This window comes from Fusarium venenatum, assembly GCF_020744135.1.
Source record: "Fusarium venenatum strain MPI-CAGE-CH-0201 chromosome Unknown EDB82scaffold_4, whole genome shotgun sequence".
Lineage (NCBI taxonomy): Eukaryota > Fungi > Ascomycota > Sordariomycetes > Hypocreales > Nectriaceae > Fusarium > Fusarium venenatum.
The window spans coordinates 1,499,818-1,517,568 of NW_027072132.1; the positions used below are offsets into that span (position 1 = coordinate 1,499,818).

General features: G+C 49.2%; 3 protein-coding genes across 3 annotated transcripts; all 3 read right to left on the minus strand.

Moving 5' to 3' along the window:
* Window positions 1-626: 626 nt before the first annotated feature.
* EDB82DRAFT_479682 (uncharacterized protein) lies at window positions 627-2,630 on the minus strand (the record flags this gene model as incomplete). The annotated part of the gene is made up of 5 exons (XM_025737317.1): window positions 627-1,393; window positions 1,440-1,676; window positions 1,741-2,196; window positions 2,254-2,440; window positions 2,493-2,630. The coding sequence occupies 5 exons, from the start codon at window positions 2,628-2,630 to the stop codon at window positions 627-629; spliced, it is 1,785 nt and encodes a 594-aa protein (XP_025592190.1).
* A 7,811-nt stretch (window positions 2,631-10,441) lies between these two features.
* On the minus strand, window positions 10,442-15,753 carry EDB82DRAFT_294444 (P-loop containing nucleoside triphosphate hydrolase protein). Its single transcript, XM_025737319.2, has 4 exons — window positions 15,325-15,753; window positions 11,338-15,262; window positions 11,162-11,230; window positions 10,442-10,843 (listed from the first exon to the last, which is right to left on the minus strand). Exons 1-4 carry the CDS (start codon window positions 15,643-15,645, stop codon window positions 10,518-10,520), a joined length of 4,641 nt encoding a protein of 1,546 aa, XP_025592192.1. The 5' UTR covers window positions 15,646-15,753; the 3' UTR covers window positions 10,442-10,517.
* Window positions 15,754-16,318: 565 nt separating this feature from the next.
* EDB82DRAFT_294442 (uncharacterized protein) lies at window positions 16,319-17,734 on the minus strand. Its single transcript, XM_025737321.2, has 4 exons — window positions 17,242-17,734; window positions 16,936-17,183; window positions 16,515-16,879; window positions 16,319-16,449 (listed from the first exon to the last, which is right to left on the minus strand). Exons 1-3 carry the CDS (start codon window positions 17,590-17,592, stop codon window positions 16,600-16,602), a joined length of 879 nt encoding a protein of 292 aa, XP_025592193.1. The 5' UTR covers window positions 17,593-17,734; the 3' UTR covers window positions 16,319-16,449; window positions 16,515-16,599.
* Between the last annotated feature and the right edge of the window lie 17 nt (window positions 17,735-17,751).

Here is a 17,751-nt window from a genome sequence, read left to right on the forward strand (position 1 = left end):
GTAACCGTGCCCCCTAAGCCCAAGCAATCGCATGTTTATGGCCATAATGCACATGCTTTTCCGCAGATATTTTCGCCGCCATGATACGTTGTCGTCACGTTTTGTTGATCATTAAAATAAGAAACTTGTAGTCGCTATGCCTCCATAATGGGCTTCATGGAGCCTCCCTCATAAATGAAGCAACCATTAGGAGCGTCGTGATATGGTATTCAGGCTGAATAAAGAAAACGCACATAGGAAAGTGCGCATTGGAACGACCGGCTCATGGGAATACCAAATTCTTTCAAACCCAAACAAGTAACGCGACCAAGTACAGAAGTCAAATGTGCCATCCCGAGATTGTCCTTGAAAATATAATTTGGGTATCGAATCATATGACAATCGTAACCGTCCGCCATCCGAAATAATCGGGTAAGGTTTGCATGTCGGTGCCGATATTGGATGGATTTGCAACCGAGAAACAAATAGAATGCCATGGGTCATTACATGGACGTCCTCTGAGCGACCTGTGCTGTCTAACCAGGCCTTTCATCCTAGTGATCTATAACCATAAAAGAAGAGCACTCGTGTGTTCCACGCCATATATAAAAATGCAGTGTGGAGAAGCATCAAATATGGTGGGTGTGTCAATGCATGGCGTGCCGAGGGACGTCGTCCACCTTCACACCACCGGGAAGTCCCCGATTATCGTGTGACATGTAATCGTAACCGTGGGCAGGATGTACTTGTGTAGGTTGTTGCACGCTGCCTGTTCGGAACATGGGGTTCTGGTTTGGATCGTATCCGCGAGCGAGCCCATCGAAAGAGGTGTTCATATAAGACTGAGCGGGATTCATAGCAACACCAGGGCTGACAAAGGTTGTCGCCGGTTGGCTGGGTGGTTGCTGTGTAAAGGTGTACATGGACGACGAGTTGGGGGCCGTGGAGCCGGGCTGCCATTGCTGAGTGTACATTGCTGTATTATTCTGACCTCCGTATTCTGAATGGGCACTAAAGATGGAAGCTCGGCGGCTGGCATCGTGTGCAGGAGGTACACCCATGTCCAGAGTCAGGTTGCCCCCGGTAGCGTGTACTGAAGGTTGGCCGTTGACTGGTATGCCGGTATTCTCGACAAAGGCGTGTTGATCGTGTGGCATTTCGGGCATCGTCGAGGGAGTGTACTGGTTCCCCCTTACAGGTAAATCTCCGCCAAGGAAAGGTGTCCCGTGGAGTGATGCGCCTGTATTACCGTGGCCGTTCGATGAGGGCATAAGCCCATGGACCGCTGTTAATTTGTTTGGCGGCACGTCGTGGTCTTCTTCTTCCTTGAGGATAGGTCCATGGTCATCATTGCCCGATACGTATGATTCAGGAATTTTGTCATCTGCCATCACAAAAACTTCAGTGGTTCCATCTTGGTTGCGTTAGTATATACCTGTATATGGCCAACATGTACTTACCAATTTCTCCCAATTTCAACCTTTCTTCCTCCCTGGCCACTTTGAAGATCTCGTTCAAGAAGGGTCGTTTCTTTGCGTTTGCTGGGTTATCCTTGTCTGCAAAGAAACCTGAAAGGGCCTCAATAGTGATCTCCTCCAGCTTCTGGACATTGAGCTTCAACTTCTGGATGTCGGGGTGCTGCCTCGCGTTGGGCTCTACGATCATTCTGAGAATGTGGTTCAAAAGATGAACTCGTTCTGGTTTGACAGTGTCAGTAAAGAGCCCATCAAGCCCCCAGAACATAACAAGGATAAGCATTACCTCGCTTGTAAAGATGGTCTGGCTCTTTGTGGCGAACCTTGTCTTCTTTGGTAGGACCCCATGGCTTTGGCCACCAGTCAGGTGCTTTCTCGTCACTTCCTGTATAAGGATGTGTGGATTGTTTCTTTGGCTCCACAGCCTTTACCCATGCCTTTGCCATGAGCTTGCAAGCCGTCTGCTGACAATTCTTGAATCGCTGATCATAGAAGAGACCGACTTCGAGGGAATTTCCGATCTTGATGCACTTTCTTATCGTTGTCGCTACAGTCATGGGAATATCGTCGTCGTCAGTAATGCCATGCCGAGCCCGTGGTCTCTTTCGTCCCTGTCGTAATGACGTTTCCCAATCGTCATACTGAGACATTCGACGACGGTCTATCTGGCGGTTTCGTGGGAAATCCATGGGTTGTTTGTAGCTGTCATGACTGAAGTCTTCGTTGATCACGGGGCTCGCTCCTAATATTGGTCAGCCTTCGAGACATCCTGTCAGGGTTAGATAAGGAGTCCACCAACCAGCATCTAAACGTTCAACGACCTTCAAATACTTCTCCATGTCAAAGAATTGCTTCTCATAGCCACTTCGAGTTCCCGAAGTGCCAGGCCCGGAGAAAGTTTGTGGGCTTCCATCGTCCATGACCACAACTAGGAAGTATCGTCGAGCGGATATCCCACAAGATTGTCGGAGGGCCTCGTCAATTTGCTATTGCTTTATGTCAGCGTGCGCTCCAGCGATTGAAATAAATAATGGTTACAATTGGAGGTTGTCGGCGATGCATGTCCTGTGCGTCGGGAAATCGACTATCGTCGATTCCATCGCCAACAAACCGTTCAGGAAGATAGGGATGATGAGGGTAGCGGGGGAATGACTCCCTTGACCACTCTCTGACCATTGTTTCGACTGGCGTCAGTGGAGGTCGTTGAAGCTGGCCGTTGATGGTTGAATGCGGCCTCCCGAAAGCGCAGGCTGAAGATAAGAGAGTCGTGTGATACCGGCGCTTGTCAAGGTACCAGTGCTTTCTTTAACTCGGAGATTTCGAAGACGTATCCGTCTGTAGTGAACCGACTCGGTAGAGCAGTCCTGTTACACAAGTGAAGCCAATTGACCAGAACTATTTCAACAAATCATATACTACTGTATCATATCGCAGTAAGGATTGTCAGAGTTTGAAATAGAGTCAGCAACGTATTCGAACAACAAACTGCGTAGGTGCTGGTCGTTTTGGTTGTGTTTATATATCCTCGAATGGTGGTTTCGTCAGAATGTTGAACAATATAGACAGGGGTCAGACAGTTTGCGTGGTTGGATCCAGGTGAGTTCGCCGCCGGTCAGACTCCTCCCAGGGGGGTTGCGGCTCAGTCCTTGAGAATGGGTTCGGGAATAGTCTGGGTGTGATTGAAGTAGAACGTATGCGGACGACGACGCTTTCCAATTATCAAAAGCAGGAGCAATCCAAACCCTATAACTTGGTTTCCAGTGGTCGAAGTTTTGTTACTATTGATGTCTGGGGAAATGGGGTGATTCGTAAATTGGGAAGCTTATGTATTGGAGGAGTAGCTCCGTAGATATCTTCTGAGTCAAGTTGATACTCGAGATCAGGAATAGGTACGCTGATGTTCGATATGTTGTCGATTGTTCTCAGTAAAAAGTAGTCAATCAAGGTTTGCAGTGTTTCTACCGCTCCATGAACATGGACAAACGCGAAGCACGTGGCAGCCCACGAAAGGGTAATCCGAGTAAGGATTTCTGTGTTTGTGGTGGTAATGGTGAGTTGAAATTGGAACAATGCTTCGGTCTTGAGGGCAAAGAATTGGGCAATTATAACACGAAATAGAAGTAGTGGTGAGAAGGCAAAGTTGAACCGAGCAGTAGGTTTCAATATCAAGAAGACGAGGTTGCGAAATGGGACAGATGTAAAGCTGGGGAACGAGGGATAGGCCAAGGTCAGTCCCCGCACTACCCTTCTGTAGATCGATGTTGTCTCTCTTCTCAAAGATTTTACTCGGATGAGACAGCTTCCCGTGCCGTCTGTTTCCTACGACGGGCGTCTCTCAATCCGCGAGAAAAGAAAAGACTGCAGATAGGACGCTTGGTGAAAGATTTAGAATGAAAACAGACAGGGACCAGGTATGCTAAAAAGCAACACACCAGATGGGTTGTAGGGATCAAGGACCAATGCTTAATGTAAGTCTCCGATCTCAGGCCGTTTCTACTCAGAGGATGGGGGGATCAGGAGACAAGGGGGTGCGAACGAATGAATACCTTGAAGCAGAAACCTATGAAATGCAGCACCCAGCTACAGCGGTGGTGGTGGTGGTGGCGGCGGCAGCAGCAGCTCGACAAGAAGAGGCATTCAGCTATCGCCCATCAAGCAATGTCGCACAGTACGGGGATAAGAGAGCATGGCGCTAGCCCGTCAAGGTCAAGAAGGTCTCAACTTGAGCTATACATGATAGCAGTGAATACCAATCCCATGATCCACAGAGCTGGCTGACAGGGTCCCATGTCAAAGGGTGTCGAGCCCACGCGTAGGCTCCGACACCCCCACAAAGTGAACGGGCCCGAATGTAGTTTTAGAAAGGACAGGGCATAGGAGTCAATGGCATCAACTCAAGGGGTGCTTGCCCACGAGAGGCTCACAAGGTTCCATTATGCGACCAGTATAGTGCTGGAGATTCGAAGGTATAATTGTGCACAGGAGTGTACAGAGCATACTTGCAAGGATGAAATTGATGCTCAAGAAAACGGCATGTTGCAATTTTGAGCCCCGTAGGAAAGGATTCACCTTAACTGTCTGGGAAAAGGCAGGGATCTTGTTAACGATGGCTGAAATGGTGGGACCCAAAACGAGCGCTGGATGTGAACAAGCCCAATCAATAGTTGCTTCACAAAGGACAAAAGGCCTGGACAGTAGCAAAAAGCAATTCGCTGGGCCAGACGCATGGCTAAGGTGATCAAAGTCAGCAGTACGTATGTACTTCGCTACTTTGTACCAAGGTGAGACATAGGACGTGATTAGGCCAGTTTTTGAGCCTGCCGGAAGCACCAGGCAGATCCGAGAATGCAGTAGTTGACTGGTTGTGTCTGAATCTGCTGTCGTATTGCATCATTTACTCTGGGTCTCGTTTCTTTTTTTCTTTTCTTTTTACGCTGGTTTGCTTCTTAGCCCGGGGGCGGGTTTGAAATCACGGCTAAAGATAGGTGACTTAAATTCCGTGCAGGACCGTTGGGAACCGAGACTTTCGAGCCTTTCCTAGGGGGGATTCTGAAGCTTCAAAGTGTGTATTACGTTCGCGAATAGGCCCGCAAAAGCAATGTAAGCAATTGCCAAGTTGCTGATTCGATACTCTCTGTACTCCATGATGAGTGGGAATGGTGATATGATATACCCTTCTCCATTCTCCATTCTCCGGGAATCCAGGGTGGGGATCATCCAGAGTAGCTCAAATGAGACGGTCAGGAACCGTCCAGATAGTAACTTGTCGAAATAGATAGTAGCAGATCTCGATTCTTCATCGCCAGCATGTGCTGTATCTCTTGCATGTCTAGCCGGTGATGTCGGTACGGTAAACCTTGACAGGTTATTAGTCACGGTATCTGTAGCATTATCAGTGTGAATATACAGCCAGCTACAGCTACTCCACCCATGCTTCTCTGCTTTTTGTTGGCCAAGCAGCTGTGTCACCACCTAGTCAGTCACTGAAAAATGAACCTACTCAGGGCTTGGTTGCTGAATTTGTCTCTGTGGTCACTATGGGTCTGCGTCGCCCTTGGAGGAGCTTTGCTCAAAACGTGCAACCCTGCAGGACTGGTCCATGCACTATCGCCCAACTGAGTGCAGTATTGAGCCAAAGATGACAAGCGGTAACAGCAATGGCAGCGACAGAAGCAATACAGTGCTGTCGGATACCGTACGGCATCATGCTATGCCTACTGCAGTAAACAATAGGTACCTCCCAAGGTAGTGCTGAGTGAGGAACTTGCAGTAGGTGGGTGGTCATATGCAGACGAGATTTGACCATCAGCCTCAAACGAGATCTCAGATCAACCACAGTCAAGATGGACTTGATAGAAAATGACAAGAGCAGACAGAGCCGACAGCCTAGCCTGGCTAGCACAGGTGACAGACAGAAAGACAGCGCGAACAACGAGACTAAAATCTTGCAGTGGCCTAAATTTGCCTTTCGGCTTATTGTGGGTAGAGCTTCTGGCCAATCCCATCAGACCATGGCCTGCTGTCTTCCATGTTCTCTCTTTTGTGGCAGGCAGGTGGGTGGCCAAGAAGGAGACAGGTATCCAGTATCGTGCCTTCCGGCCTAGGTACTTGCCGACCCGGCACAGTAGATCTACTAATAGCAGGCTGTCCTGAACCAACTGCACCTGCAACTGCACCGTACCTGCCCTGTCCTGAATCTGAAAGTTTGTTCCTGCAAGAGGCAACAGCAACCTGGCTACTACATGAAGCCACACGTGCAGCAACAGAAAGCGGTCCACACGAACTAATTCAACTGACAAGCGTCGTAGGCAATCCAGACTGGTGTCCAGATTGTCGCTGGAATCAAGTACCTGCCAAAGAAACGCACCTACCTCATCCACTAGACTAGTTGGATAAGCTAGGCAGGGAAGGCGCGGCATGTCATGAAAGACTTATTGCCGGCCAAGGAACCGCTTACCGCCGTCATTTACGTCCGGTGAAATTCCAGAGACGCCTGTTTTGTGGAATCACACGCCAGCTACAGAGCACTTTATCCAGACATATCTATCCCCATCGACGAGCTTTCGCATTACAAATTTGACACAGCATCTGACCAAACGCCCGCAATCCAGCCACTATCACATTGCGATGTATTGCACGCTCTTGCCAAGATTTACAGTTATTTTGAGTGATGTACCTTGGAGAGGTTTTCAGCTCAGAATTGAATTCCCAGCCGGACTAGCGTTCTTCATGAATAGGACAACCTAAACTTTGGACGATATTACGGAGCACATGTGGGACGTGAGCGGTACGGCTCGGCTCCTCTGCTAGCCTTGCAGCCTGCACCCAGCCCAGTCCAGTCCAGGTCAACCCCGTCAATAAGATCCGCTCGTGTTGCGCAACGCTTGTTAGGCTAGCTTTTCATTGCCCATTTACTTACCAAAAAGAAAAAGAAAAGAGCAATCGAGCAAAAAAGGAAAGGCCACCGTCTTGTCCAACCTATTGTCTCTGCAATACGTACCTTGTTGCTCTGGGAATGGCAACATGCGATCTGTGCTTTGTTTCTTGGCAGGCAACCCTTCGCAGCCATCAACTGTCGACCATTGGCCGTCAACGCTTCTACATACAGGAAGCATTACACCCAGGTATTTGTTCTAGCAAATCCCAACTTGTATACGGTTTCAACTGCAGCTATCCTTATAGTTTGCGGAAAGGAAACAGCATCCATCAATACCGTTCAGCAGTTGAACGGCTTTACATATAGGCACGAGTCAGAGCATCCCGAATTGGGAACTCTCCAAATATCTACTGTACAACATTACACTATCTCCGTTTTCATGGAATGAGTCGGAAAGCATTGACCAGCCCAGACATTTTGCCAGTCTTGACCATTACAGGGGCCACTAGCAACTCCATCAACAGGGAGCGGGAAGCGCACATAGGCCTGACAGGTACGTCTTCGCGCTCGTTGGCGGTCATGGCGCATCAACTGCAAGGATCACACAGTGTATCCTGCCTCAGATTACAGTATCATTAGCACCGCTTGTTCTCACAAACCAAAGCCGAACCATAATTCATTCGAAAATACCCTCGCGTCCCACACAATTATCTATCCCAGGGGCTTTGAACATCTATTCAACATAGATATGTAAACGAATACAGAGGTGGAGAAGCAAAGCCCGTCTAGTAGTCCTGTGGGCATTTCATGGGTTAAGGCAAATGTAACTGTGGCGCTCAGGGCGGCTCTTGTCTGTAAGGATGAGGTTGTCGTTGCCGTTGGCAATGCTTGTCTGACATTACAAGTGGACTTTTCATCCTTCTCAGCCTTGTTGATGACGATAACGTTCCCCCTTCGCCCTGTCAATCTTGCCTCAGTATAAACACACTATGCAAAAGCTTGCGGCACATTAAACCTCAAAAGCAAAACGCCGCAGAGACCGCAGAGACCGCAGAGGAGTCGTGCGTGCGAATCGCCACACCTGTAGCCGCAACATTTCCTCGTTTCGACCATGTGCTCAAAAGCAATTATAGATTCCTCGGGGAAACTGCACTGGTTTCTCATTTTTCTGCTTGACAGGCCGGACGGCCAGACCAAGCTGTCCAGTTATTGCGCCTTCATGGTACACGCACTTCACTCTTGCCTTTCCGTGTCTCATAATTGCAAGCCAACCCCGCTTCAGCATTCAACGAGGCGTCTCGCCCATGTCCCCAGAAACAATATGGATAGTATAGGTCGTCACTGTTATCATATATCGTCAGGGAGGGCTTTCAACTCAAGCTCCCAGTCTGGATTACCAATTCCCATTCACACCTGAAAGCCAAGGACCGATACCCCCACGCTCTTTGCAGCTGGCTTTGCTTCACCAAGCTTGGGTTCAGACCGGGATCAATTACGACTTTCGCTTGTCATTAGCAGCAGGAGTGCTCAACGTCATCGGCTCATTGCCGATCCCATCAGTCCTATGTGGAAACTCTGCTGTGCGGCTGGTCAACTTCATTGGCTGACAAAAGTATGATGGCCTGCATGTATCAAGAGCCAGTACATACTCTTGAGTAGGCTATTCAGGTCCCTACTGTGCTGTTGAGTCGCGACCAACGATGAGCGTGTTTCATACAGGAGCATCGGTCCCTGGATCAGCGCAATGCTGGATCATTGATGCAGCTAAGCCAGTAAGTATCTGTACACCCATGCATACAGCCAGACAGCCCAAGCCTTACTTCTCAATCTTCACACAGCCATTGACCTCACAGCAGTTACGCTCGATACAGTACAGCTGAGCAAATAATCAGCTTCCGGAGACATTCCTTACGAGCAGATCCTCTGTTTCTGAGACAACAGATGAAGCTGAAAGGCTTGGATGTGACGACCTCTTCAAAAAGTCTCAATGTCATCGTCAACTCTGAGCGAACCAACTACTTCGCACGATGCAGATAAAGATGCATATGCAGTTCTATCGCGTCACCTCTTGAATGTTTAAAGTGTCGTAAAGAGTGTCCGGGCCAGGTTCCATCTGTCCCGTCCCTCATCCGATAGTCAGGTGCGCCATATTGTGTGTTCACCGTCACTGTCTGTCTCAGTTTCCGAGGCTTGGAAGCGGGGACACAAAAGACAATTTCAACATCTAGATCTCGTTACGGGCCGCCACCCTAAAATTATCGTCTGCAACGCTTCTTAATATTGTGTTGACTCAGCACAACCCCGCCCGACCAGAACTTGTGTTCTCAACAATTTGTTGCTTTCCTCCTTGCTTTTATTGCGCATCTTGTCTCTCCTCTTGATCCAAAGACGCAGACGTGGAGGATCTCGCCAGAGCCGAATACTTACATTTACTTGAAAGGTAGACCAGTGCGGAACTCAAGTGCAGTGCCTCATCGAATAACTTGAATAGCCTGGGTCAGCCGATTCGAGGCCTTGGTGAAAGATTATCCCCAAAAGTATATGGCACACACCAGTTGGTGCGAGTCCATCTGCGGTTCGTTTTATGGTTATGCAAAACTCAGGCCGCTTATACGCTGGGAAAATGTTCTCAGCATTGTGCGTACGAATACGTTGCTACTGCTGCACCTCCTGTCCTCCAACGAGAGGGAGAATACAGTGGACTCAACAACACCAAATTCTGCCAAAGTCACAGATCTCGAGTTTGGTACTGTATTCACCTCCGGCATAAACAGCACAATGGATGTCGTCCGTTGCATTACATAAGCGGGTTGTTTTGCTTAGCGAATAATTTGACTAAATTACATAGTCACAGGCCATGAAGCGGATACTGTTAGTCTCGGAGGATAGATTCCGATGCTCTGTCTTGGTATTTAGGAGGCAAGAAGTTGAGAGTAGTCGAACTCTAGAGTTGTTGTTGCACCGGAAGGGCACAACCCCCCAGCATTACAGCAATGAAAGTTCCGATGGCTGATGTTTCTGTATAGCATACCATCAGCAGTTACGGATAGATATCTCAAGGTCTAAAGAGAGAGAGAACTTCTCTCGGCGGCTTTCAATCCAGCCTTGCCTTAAGATCCGCCGTGTTGCGCACTGTCCGGCCTTTGCGGAATACATCCGACCATACCGGTGTGTGTACATGGTATGTACTATTGTGGTTACCCCAGTATGTAACGTGTCAAGTCCTCCTTGTCATTTATTAGAGTCTTTTCAGATTCGTCCGTGGGTGTCAACCAGGGGTATCAATCCCTGCCACCTCACCACCTCGTAACCCCCTTGTCGCCGGGGATAATCAGCATGTGCTGCTGCGCACGGCCGTTCTGCTTAGCCATCCACCGTCAGTGTTGTAGGCTTCTCTTCTCTTTCGAGTGGCTCGCCGGACAATCTTACAATTACTTTTTTTCGCGAGGCAAATTTCAAGGAGCGCGCATGCAGTCAAGAGGCCGGCTACTTACTCTGGTACGTTCCTGCGATATATCCTGTGTCTCTCAATAGTTCAATGAAATTAATGGAAGCTGGACTGTCTCGCTGGAACAAAGCATACCATGATCCCATCTCTTTTATTCATAGCATATTAACCACTCGTGCAAGGTGTTTATATACAATCTCCATTATAATGACAAGTCCGAAACCCAATACATGACTGCTTATTCTAGTTCCAAGCCAGCCTGTTTCATGAGTCCGTAGAAAACACCTTGCTTTTTGAAAAGCTCAGCTGGACTATCAAACTCGACCACTTCACCCTTATCGAGCACCACCACACGGTCGCTGTCGAGGATGGTATTGAGACGATGCGCTACAGTGATGATGGTGCGGTTTGCGAACAGGGGTGATCGAAGGGTGCTCTGCAGCATTGCGTCCGTCTCAACGTCGACGGCAGCAGTGGCCTCGTCCAGAACAAGGATGTTAGACGGGGTCAGCATTGCGCGAGCGAGCGATACCAGTTGTCTTTGACCTTGAGAAAGGTTGGAGCCTGTAAGGACAAACGTTAGCCGTTGAACATGTGAAGCTTACAGGTATGGTCGACGGTCCAACAGCCAGGTAGCTGGCCAAGAGAACCGACCACGGGACTTCATCTTCATGCGAGGCGTGCGTTAAATCACATCTCTTGTCTTCCAGATTTTTGCAGAAAAGAGACTGTTCATCATCGAAGACAAGGGCCAGATGCCTGTGCACACCACATCTGATGAAGCCAGGGAACGCAGAGCCAGATGCTCGGGTGACCGGTGAGGGAGATCGTAGGCCGGTCAAGAAATGCCGACAGAAAGCGTAGTGCCGTGAATTGACTTACCTCCTTCGTTAATCTTGGCCTCCAGCCCACCATCCATGCTTGAAACGTGGTCCTTCAGTCGCGCGTGCTCTATAGGGCTATATGTCAGCAAATGTTACACAGCATGCAATTACAAATGAAGCGTGTGTTGGAATAGGTGTGGTCACAATAGGGCTATAGTGCTGCGATTTACTTACCCAGTACACTCCAAAGCTCAGTGTCGTCATGAACGTGTCCAGGGTCGAGGTTATCCCGGACACTACCTTCGAAGAGTGCTGCGTCCTGGGGAATGATGGCCAGTCTTCGGCGCAGATCGAGCAAACCGATGGCAGACGTATCGACATTATCAATACCAATGTGGCCAGTTGCTGGTTCGATGAGACGGAACAAGGCGAGTGTGAGAGATGACTTGCCCGCCCCAGTGCGACCAACAACGCCGATCTTCTCGTGCGACTTGATGTCGAGGCTAATATTCTTGAGCACTAAGTCCAGGCCCTCGCGATAACGTGTGCTATAGTTGACAAAATCAACCTCGCCCTTGACAGGCCAAGAGACAGGGGGTCGGTTCTTGGTAATAATTTCGGGTGCCTCGCTGGGTAGGGCTGCATATTCAAGGACACGCTCCACCGATACGATGTTAGTCTCGACCTCTACAGTTTGGCGGACGATCCAGTTGAGTGAGGTTGTAATCTGCAGAGCATATGACATGGCAAGACCGACAATGCCGGAACTGAGGGGCCTGCTGCCAGTGACAGCAATGATGGAAAACCCAGCAGCAGCTAGAATGACGATAGCGCCGATAAACTCGAGGCGGACGGCGAGCCAGCGATTGGCACTGATGGAAGGGAAGTAAGCACGGAGGTTAGCATCAACACGCCATTCGTTCTCCAGCTCAAATCGCTGTTGCTGTCGGTATGCCCGAATGGTTGAGATGCCGCCAAGCGATTCCTGGAAGTGTGCATAGATGGGGCTGCGGCTCACACTGTCAAGTCGCTTGAGCTCACGGGATGTCCTTAGGTAGTATCTCTGGATAAAGTAGTAAGTCAGGGCGAGAGGGATGATCAAGGCGACGAAAGCTGGTGTCGCTACCGAGATGACAATCAGAGTGAAGCCTGATCGAGCAGCGTTGACAAAAAGCATGTTGAAGGTCCTAGCCAGGACCTCATCAACACGGTAGATGTCACTAGAGAATCGGTTAAGGATTCGTCCAGCTGGTGTTGTATCAAAGAAGGACATGGGAGAGCGGAAGATGGCATGGGCCATGCGCTCGTGAAGCTTTCGAGACGCCTCGATGGAGCAGAAAATCCAGAGAATCAGGGTTTGAATAACAGTGAGAGCGGAGGCTCCGATGCCGAATGCGAAGTAGATGCCGATGTACTTGCCGACGTGATCGTTTGAGTTGGACTTTTGGTTTCGTTCAGACCACTCCTTGAGCCAGACCGAACCACCAATGCTGGCAGTTTGCGAAGCGAGTAGCATAAATAAGTAAAGAGCGACAGCATAGATATTGCTCATCTTGGCGTATTCGCCATAGACAGACCACTTTACCTTGCCTTGCTCCAGGTGCTCCTTGCTCTGCTTAGTCTTGGAACCTGCGATCTCCTCGTCTGTGAGCTTGCCTCGAGGGCCACTGAAGCTAGCAGTACTAGCACGACGAAGAGTTGCCATGCTGCTCGAGCGAGGCTTAGCACTAGCACCAGTCTTGATAGGAGCCATCTCTGGAACTTGTTCCTGAGCTTCTTCAAGCTCTTCCTTAGCCTGGCCAACGTCTGGTTCGATGATTGTAGCGGCTTTGCTGCTTGAGGCGCTGGAGCTGGGCTCACTGCTAGCATTGCCAGATTCTTGTCCGGCAGTCTTGAGAAGCTCGGCGACAAGACCCTTCTGAGCAACCAGCTCTTTATATGTTCCTCGCTCGATAATCTGGCCATCCTTGAGCAGGCTTACGTAGCTAGCCTGACGAAGAACAGCGATGGCATTGGTGGCAAGAATACGAGTCTTCGAGGCAAGCAGACCACGAGTTCCCAGGACGTTGTCAATGATATGACGGCCAACATGAGAATCAACAGCAGAGAGAACGTCGTCAAGAAGGTAAATATCGGCGCGGGCATAGACGGCACGAGCTAGGGAGACACGCGCCTTCTGACCACCACTCAGGGAGATACCTCTTTCGCCAACAACGGTCTCATCTCCATCTGGAAGCTGCGCAAAGTCATCCATCAAAGCGCATGCATGGACGGTCTTCTCGTAGAACTCGGCATCATATTTGTAACCAAAGATGATGTTCTCCTTGACAGTGGCGTTGAGAATCCAGGTTTGCTGAGATGCATATGCGACAGTTCCTCGCACCTCAACATTGCCCTTTACCTTCCAGAGATCACCAAGAATACTTTGCAGAATAGAGGACTTGCCAGAACCAACACGACCGACAACACAAGAAAGCTCGCCCTTGTAAGCAGTGTATTCAATATCAGTGAGTGTGGGCTTGTTCTCGTGGCGGTTCCATGAAAATGTACCATCACGGATGATAACACTCTCTTCGCCAAGTTGCTCAGGGGCAGGCTTGATTGTGATTGCGTTGGGCTGAAGCTCCTCGGCGGTGAGGAAGCTTGTCAGTCGTCCAATAGCAACGGAGGCTTCGACAATGGATGTAATAACCATGGGGAGGATGGCAAGTGGGAAGGTCAGGAGGTTGAACAAGGCCAGCGCAGGGAAGACGATCTCAGTGGTGAGGGGCTTGTCCTGGGTCAAAACGAAGACGGTAAAGGTTGAGCAGGACACGAAGAAAGGTGCCGTAGTCCAAGTGAAGTTGGCAAAAGCTTGTGTAGCGCCAATCTTTCGCAAATTCTTGAGTTCCTTTTCATTTCGGACAAAGTTAAGCTTGTTCATGAAAGCAGATCCCCAGGCATAAAGCTTGATGCTCTTCATGTTATTGATAATCTCGTTGATCAGACGGCTCCTGGAGTCCTTGTTCTTCATCTGTTCCTTTTGCATGTTCTTCATGATGCGAGCTACAAAGCCTTGGATTGGCATCATTATAATCATGACAACAATACCCGCCATCATAGACCAACCAACCAGGTTGTACAAAGATACCATGCAAATGATGATCTGGAATGGCGCAGACCAGAGTTGCTGTGCGAATTGGGTAAGATCCTGCAAACGTTGGCCATCGACAGCCATGTAGTTGACGATATCGCCAGTGGACTTTGAGGCTCTGCCCTCGCTCGACAGTCGGAGAGATTTGCGGTAGATGGCTGAGGAGAGACCACCCTTGATACGCATGCCAGTCACAAAAGCGAGCTGGAAATACTGGTGCACCATGGTTGTTTGCAAAACTGCACAAGCGAACATGGCCAGCGCGATAGCAGCACCCTTAATGATGGGCTGCGGGGTTTTGCCCTTGCCGTGCGAATCCACGAACGAGATAAGCAAGCGGAGCAGCTGAGGCTGAATGTATTGAGCAATATCGTTGAAGAACTTGAAGATTGCAGCGACACAGTAGGGTCCGCCATACGCCTTGAACAAAACTCTCCACAGCGACGGCTTCTTGTGGTGTTCTAATTCGTACCTCCAGGCCTCATCGAAACGAGCCCCAGTGGTTTTTGTCTTGTCGTCCTTGGCAAGAGCCCAGAGGTCTTCCTCGGTCAAATATACCTTGTAACCATATCGCATCATTGGTGTCATCCAAGAGAATGCAAGTTGGGAGAAGGCGTTGGCATATTCCACAGGGCATTCTTCCTCCTCTTGAATGGCTTCATATCCACTAGGGCCAGTGCTTCTGGGCCATAGCCACTCGACAAGGAATTCGACGAGAGACAGCCCAACACCGACGCAGTAGATGATGAAGTATGGTAGGTTGGACTCGTAGATTTGCTGGGAAATAAGAGATCGTAGCTTGACGCCGTAAGATATTAAGAGGAAGAGCCAGTAGAAAAGAGCGATGCCGCTAGGGTATCGAATGCGCGAGTGTTCGACCCATTGCACAGAGAAGATGACGAAGAGGGACAGGATAGTCAGGAAAGTTGTCAGCACTCGGAAGTCGCCGTACCAGACATGAGGCATGTAAATAATCTGTACAATGAACTGGGCAATGACGTCGAGGATGATAATTGCGAGAAGGGACTAAGACGATGGGTCAGCTGAATTGAACTACACGACAATGTGAATTTGGCAATAGTATCAACCTGTTTAATGTAGAAATGCGCGTTCTTGGTCTGCCCCTCCTGCTTCGGCTTCTTGGCGAGCAACCACCAAACAGCAAGCGATCCGAACAAAAGACCAAACACAGACACAGAAGCAATCCAGACATCGATAAAGCAAGGTGTGAAATCGTAGCGATGCGGGCTCATAGGACCCCATCCTTCTGGGTTTCCGCAAAGAGGTTGTTTGAACGGGCTAAGAGTAAAATAGTTTGCACCAAGCTCTCGCAGAGGGCGAAAGCCTGTGAACGAGCCCGTCTCAAAGAGAACCTGCTGCTGCTGCTGCTGCTCGTTGAAGAAAGCCATTGTTGCAGTAGTTGTTACTCAAGGAGTTCGAGGTGTCGGAATTGTTTTGCGCAATCGTCACCTCATGCTAGAGGGACGTGGTGGATGATTCGTAATATGACCAAGGCGGCAGCGCGTCTTGATGACGATGGTAGAATAAGATTTTTGGAAGCTTCGGAAGCTCGCGCGAGTCGACGTCAGTGCGAGCTGGTGCCGTGAACCGGAGGCGGCGCAATGGTTAGGTCAGTACCAAGACAGTCTCAGAATGGAAAGAAACAGTTCCAAATCTGAATCCGGTCGGTCGCTTCTGGGGGAGCAAACGTTGAAGGAAAAGAAGAAAAGGAAAAGAAACGATTGCAAAAAGAGTCTTTGATCTTGCCGACTTCCACGGGATCAAGCAAGAGATACCTGGGTACCTACCTACCTGCCTACCGCCATAAGTATGACAAGCAGAATCTGGTCGAATTAGCAGGGTCATTGATGGTTGGTAAGCTGCCCCAGAATTTTGCTGCAAATCCTACATCGGTATCCTCAGGAACCGACCCGACGCGAACATGGACCCATGCTACGTGCATGAGTTGCCTGGACTAGCTGGACTAACATACGGTCTAGGCTTGGTCTGCTTGGGCATTGGGCAAGTAGGCGAAGGTAAGCAACCTGTTCAGTGGGGTTCTTGCTGGATATAGTGAACGGAGTTTAGATTGAGTTGCCGATTTCATTGTTGAATCTGACCTTACCCTGTACCCTCACTTAGAGATCACTCGATGAATCACTAATAACTTTTCTATCTTCAGATGAACCCCAGGGTATCAGAAAAATTGATCGCTGGGAGCATAAGAGACGAAATTAGTAGGTCACTTTATGCTCCTTAGACTATGGCTCCTACATACACATGTATTCATAATCAAGCTGCTCCCGATTGTCCAAGATATCTGCTGTCCGCCTTTTGTACTACCTGGAAACGTATCATCTTATTTAAACTGTCTTCAAAAATTCAATGACTGTCTTAGAAAGCCACTCCTGCGATTCGGGCTGCTCAACGGTATGGCTTGCGCCAGGAATCAGTCCCGATAGGTCGCTGACGGCGGATGAGTTCAGTTCCTTGTACTTTTTGTTACTCGCAGCTTGATCGATCCGTGCGGGAACAAATTCATCCTCAGCAGAGTGTAGGACCAGCACTGGTTTCTTGAATCGCAACCAGTTCTTCTCCAGGGTTTCATCATCGAGGTCTGACGAGAAATAGTCATCGTCACCACTGTCAAGTTATTAGTCCATGGTCTTTCTATATGGTTGGAAGACCATTCAACATACCCTTTGCTGGCCAGAGATTGGAATCGATAAGCTGAGATCGGTGCCCCCAAAACAGCTGGGATCATGTCAAAAGGCATACAATCACCGCCCTTGCCCTCAGAAATCATCTTGGCAGCGAGATCAAGACTTGGCTGAGGGTCAGGCATGATCAAGTCTAGTGTCTCGCGATCCGACACTGGGCCTTGCAGGATGAAACCATCCACCGGCTCGTTGTTATGCTTTGGGTAGTCGGCATACTCAATACAGTCCTGTCACTTGTCAGAATACTAATATGAAAAATATTGGTAAGATGTCATGTTTTGTTACCTGGCAGCCAGTGGATGAGCCAAAGAGGACAATCTTTTTCTTTCCGATGCCTCGAAGATACTTGACCAATGCAGAGATGTCTTCCACGTCGTTGGATAGGTTCGAAGTACCAAATCCTGAAAAAGAACTTCTCATGCGGAATTCGAAGACAGAGTAACCCAGATCTTTTGCTTGTTCCAAACGTTGGGCCAGGAGCCGAGTGTAGGGGATAGTATGCGGGCCATCAGTCAGCCCACCGATGAAGACGATGGCATTTTGAGCAGAAGACAAGCCAACTTCGTAGGCAGCTGAGCCTCGGCACTCGGATTCAAAGGGATGAACAGTAACGGGAAAAGGACCGGAAGGCGCCATTGTGTAGTTTTATAGAGTTGAGAGGTGGGAAACTGGTGTCGGAGGACTCCCTATTTATGCCTGAAGTGATGGAGGGGTACTCTCGAATATAGGGTTGTTTCTCAGCCAAGCTTCGCTTTGATAGTACTGATCTGGGCTTGGCAAAGGATGGAATCCAGG

What these genes read in the sequence shown, in the direction of transcription:
- EDB82DRAFT_294442 (XM_025737321.2), bottom strand. Translation starts at nt 17,592, where the DNA reads ATGGCGCCTTCCGGTCCTTTTCCCGTTACTGTTCATCCCTTTGAATCC. An exon ending in GCTCATCCACTGGCTGCCAG is followed by an intron (nt 17,184 to 17,241) that starts GTAACAAAACAT and finishes GACAAGTGACAG; the next exon opens with GACTGTATTGAGTATGCCGA. An exon ending in CAATCTCTGGCCAGCAAAGG is followed by an intron (nt 16,880 to 16,935) that starts GTATGTTGAATG and finishes ATAACTTGACAG; the next exon opens with TGGTGACGATGACTATTTCT.
- EDB82DRAFT_294444 (XM_025737319.2), bottom strand. Translation starts at nt 15,645, where the DNA reads ATGGCTTTCTTCAACGAGCAGCAGCAGCAGCAGCAGGTTCTCTTTGAG. An exon ending in CGCATTTCTACATTAAACAG is followed by an intron (nt 15,263 to 15,324) that starts GTTGATACTATT and finishes CCATCGTCTTAG; the next exon opens with TCCCTTCTCGCAATTATCAT. An exon ending in GGCCAAGATTAACGAAGGAG is followed by an intron (nt 10,844 to 11,161) that starts GTAAGTCAATTC and finishes TTGTCCTTACAG; the next exon opens with GCTCCAACCTTTCTCAAGGT.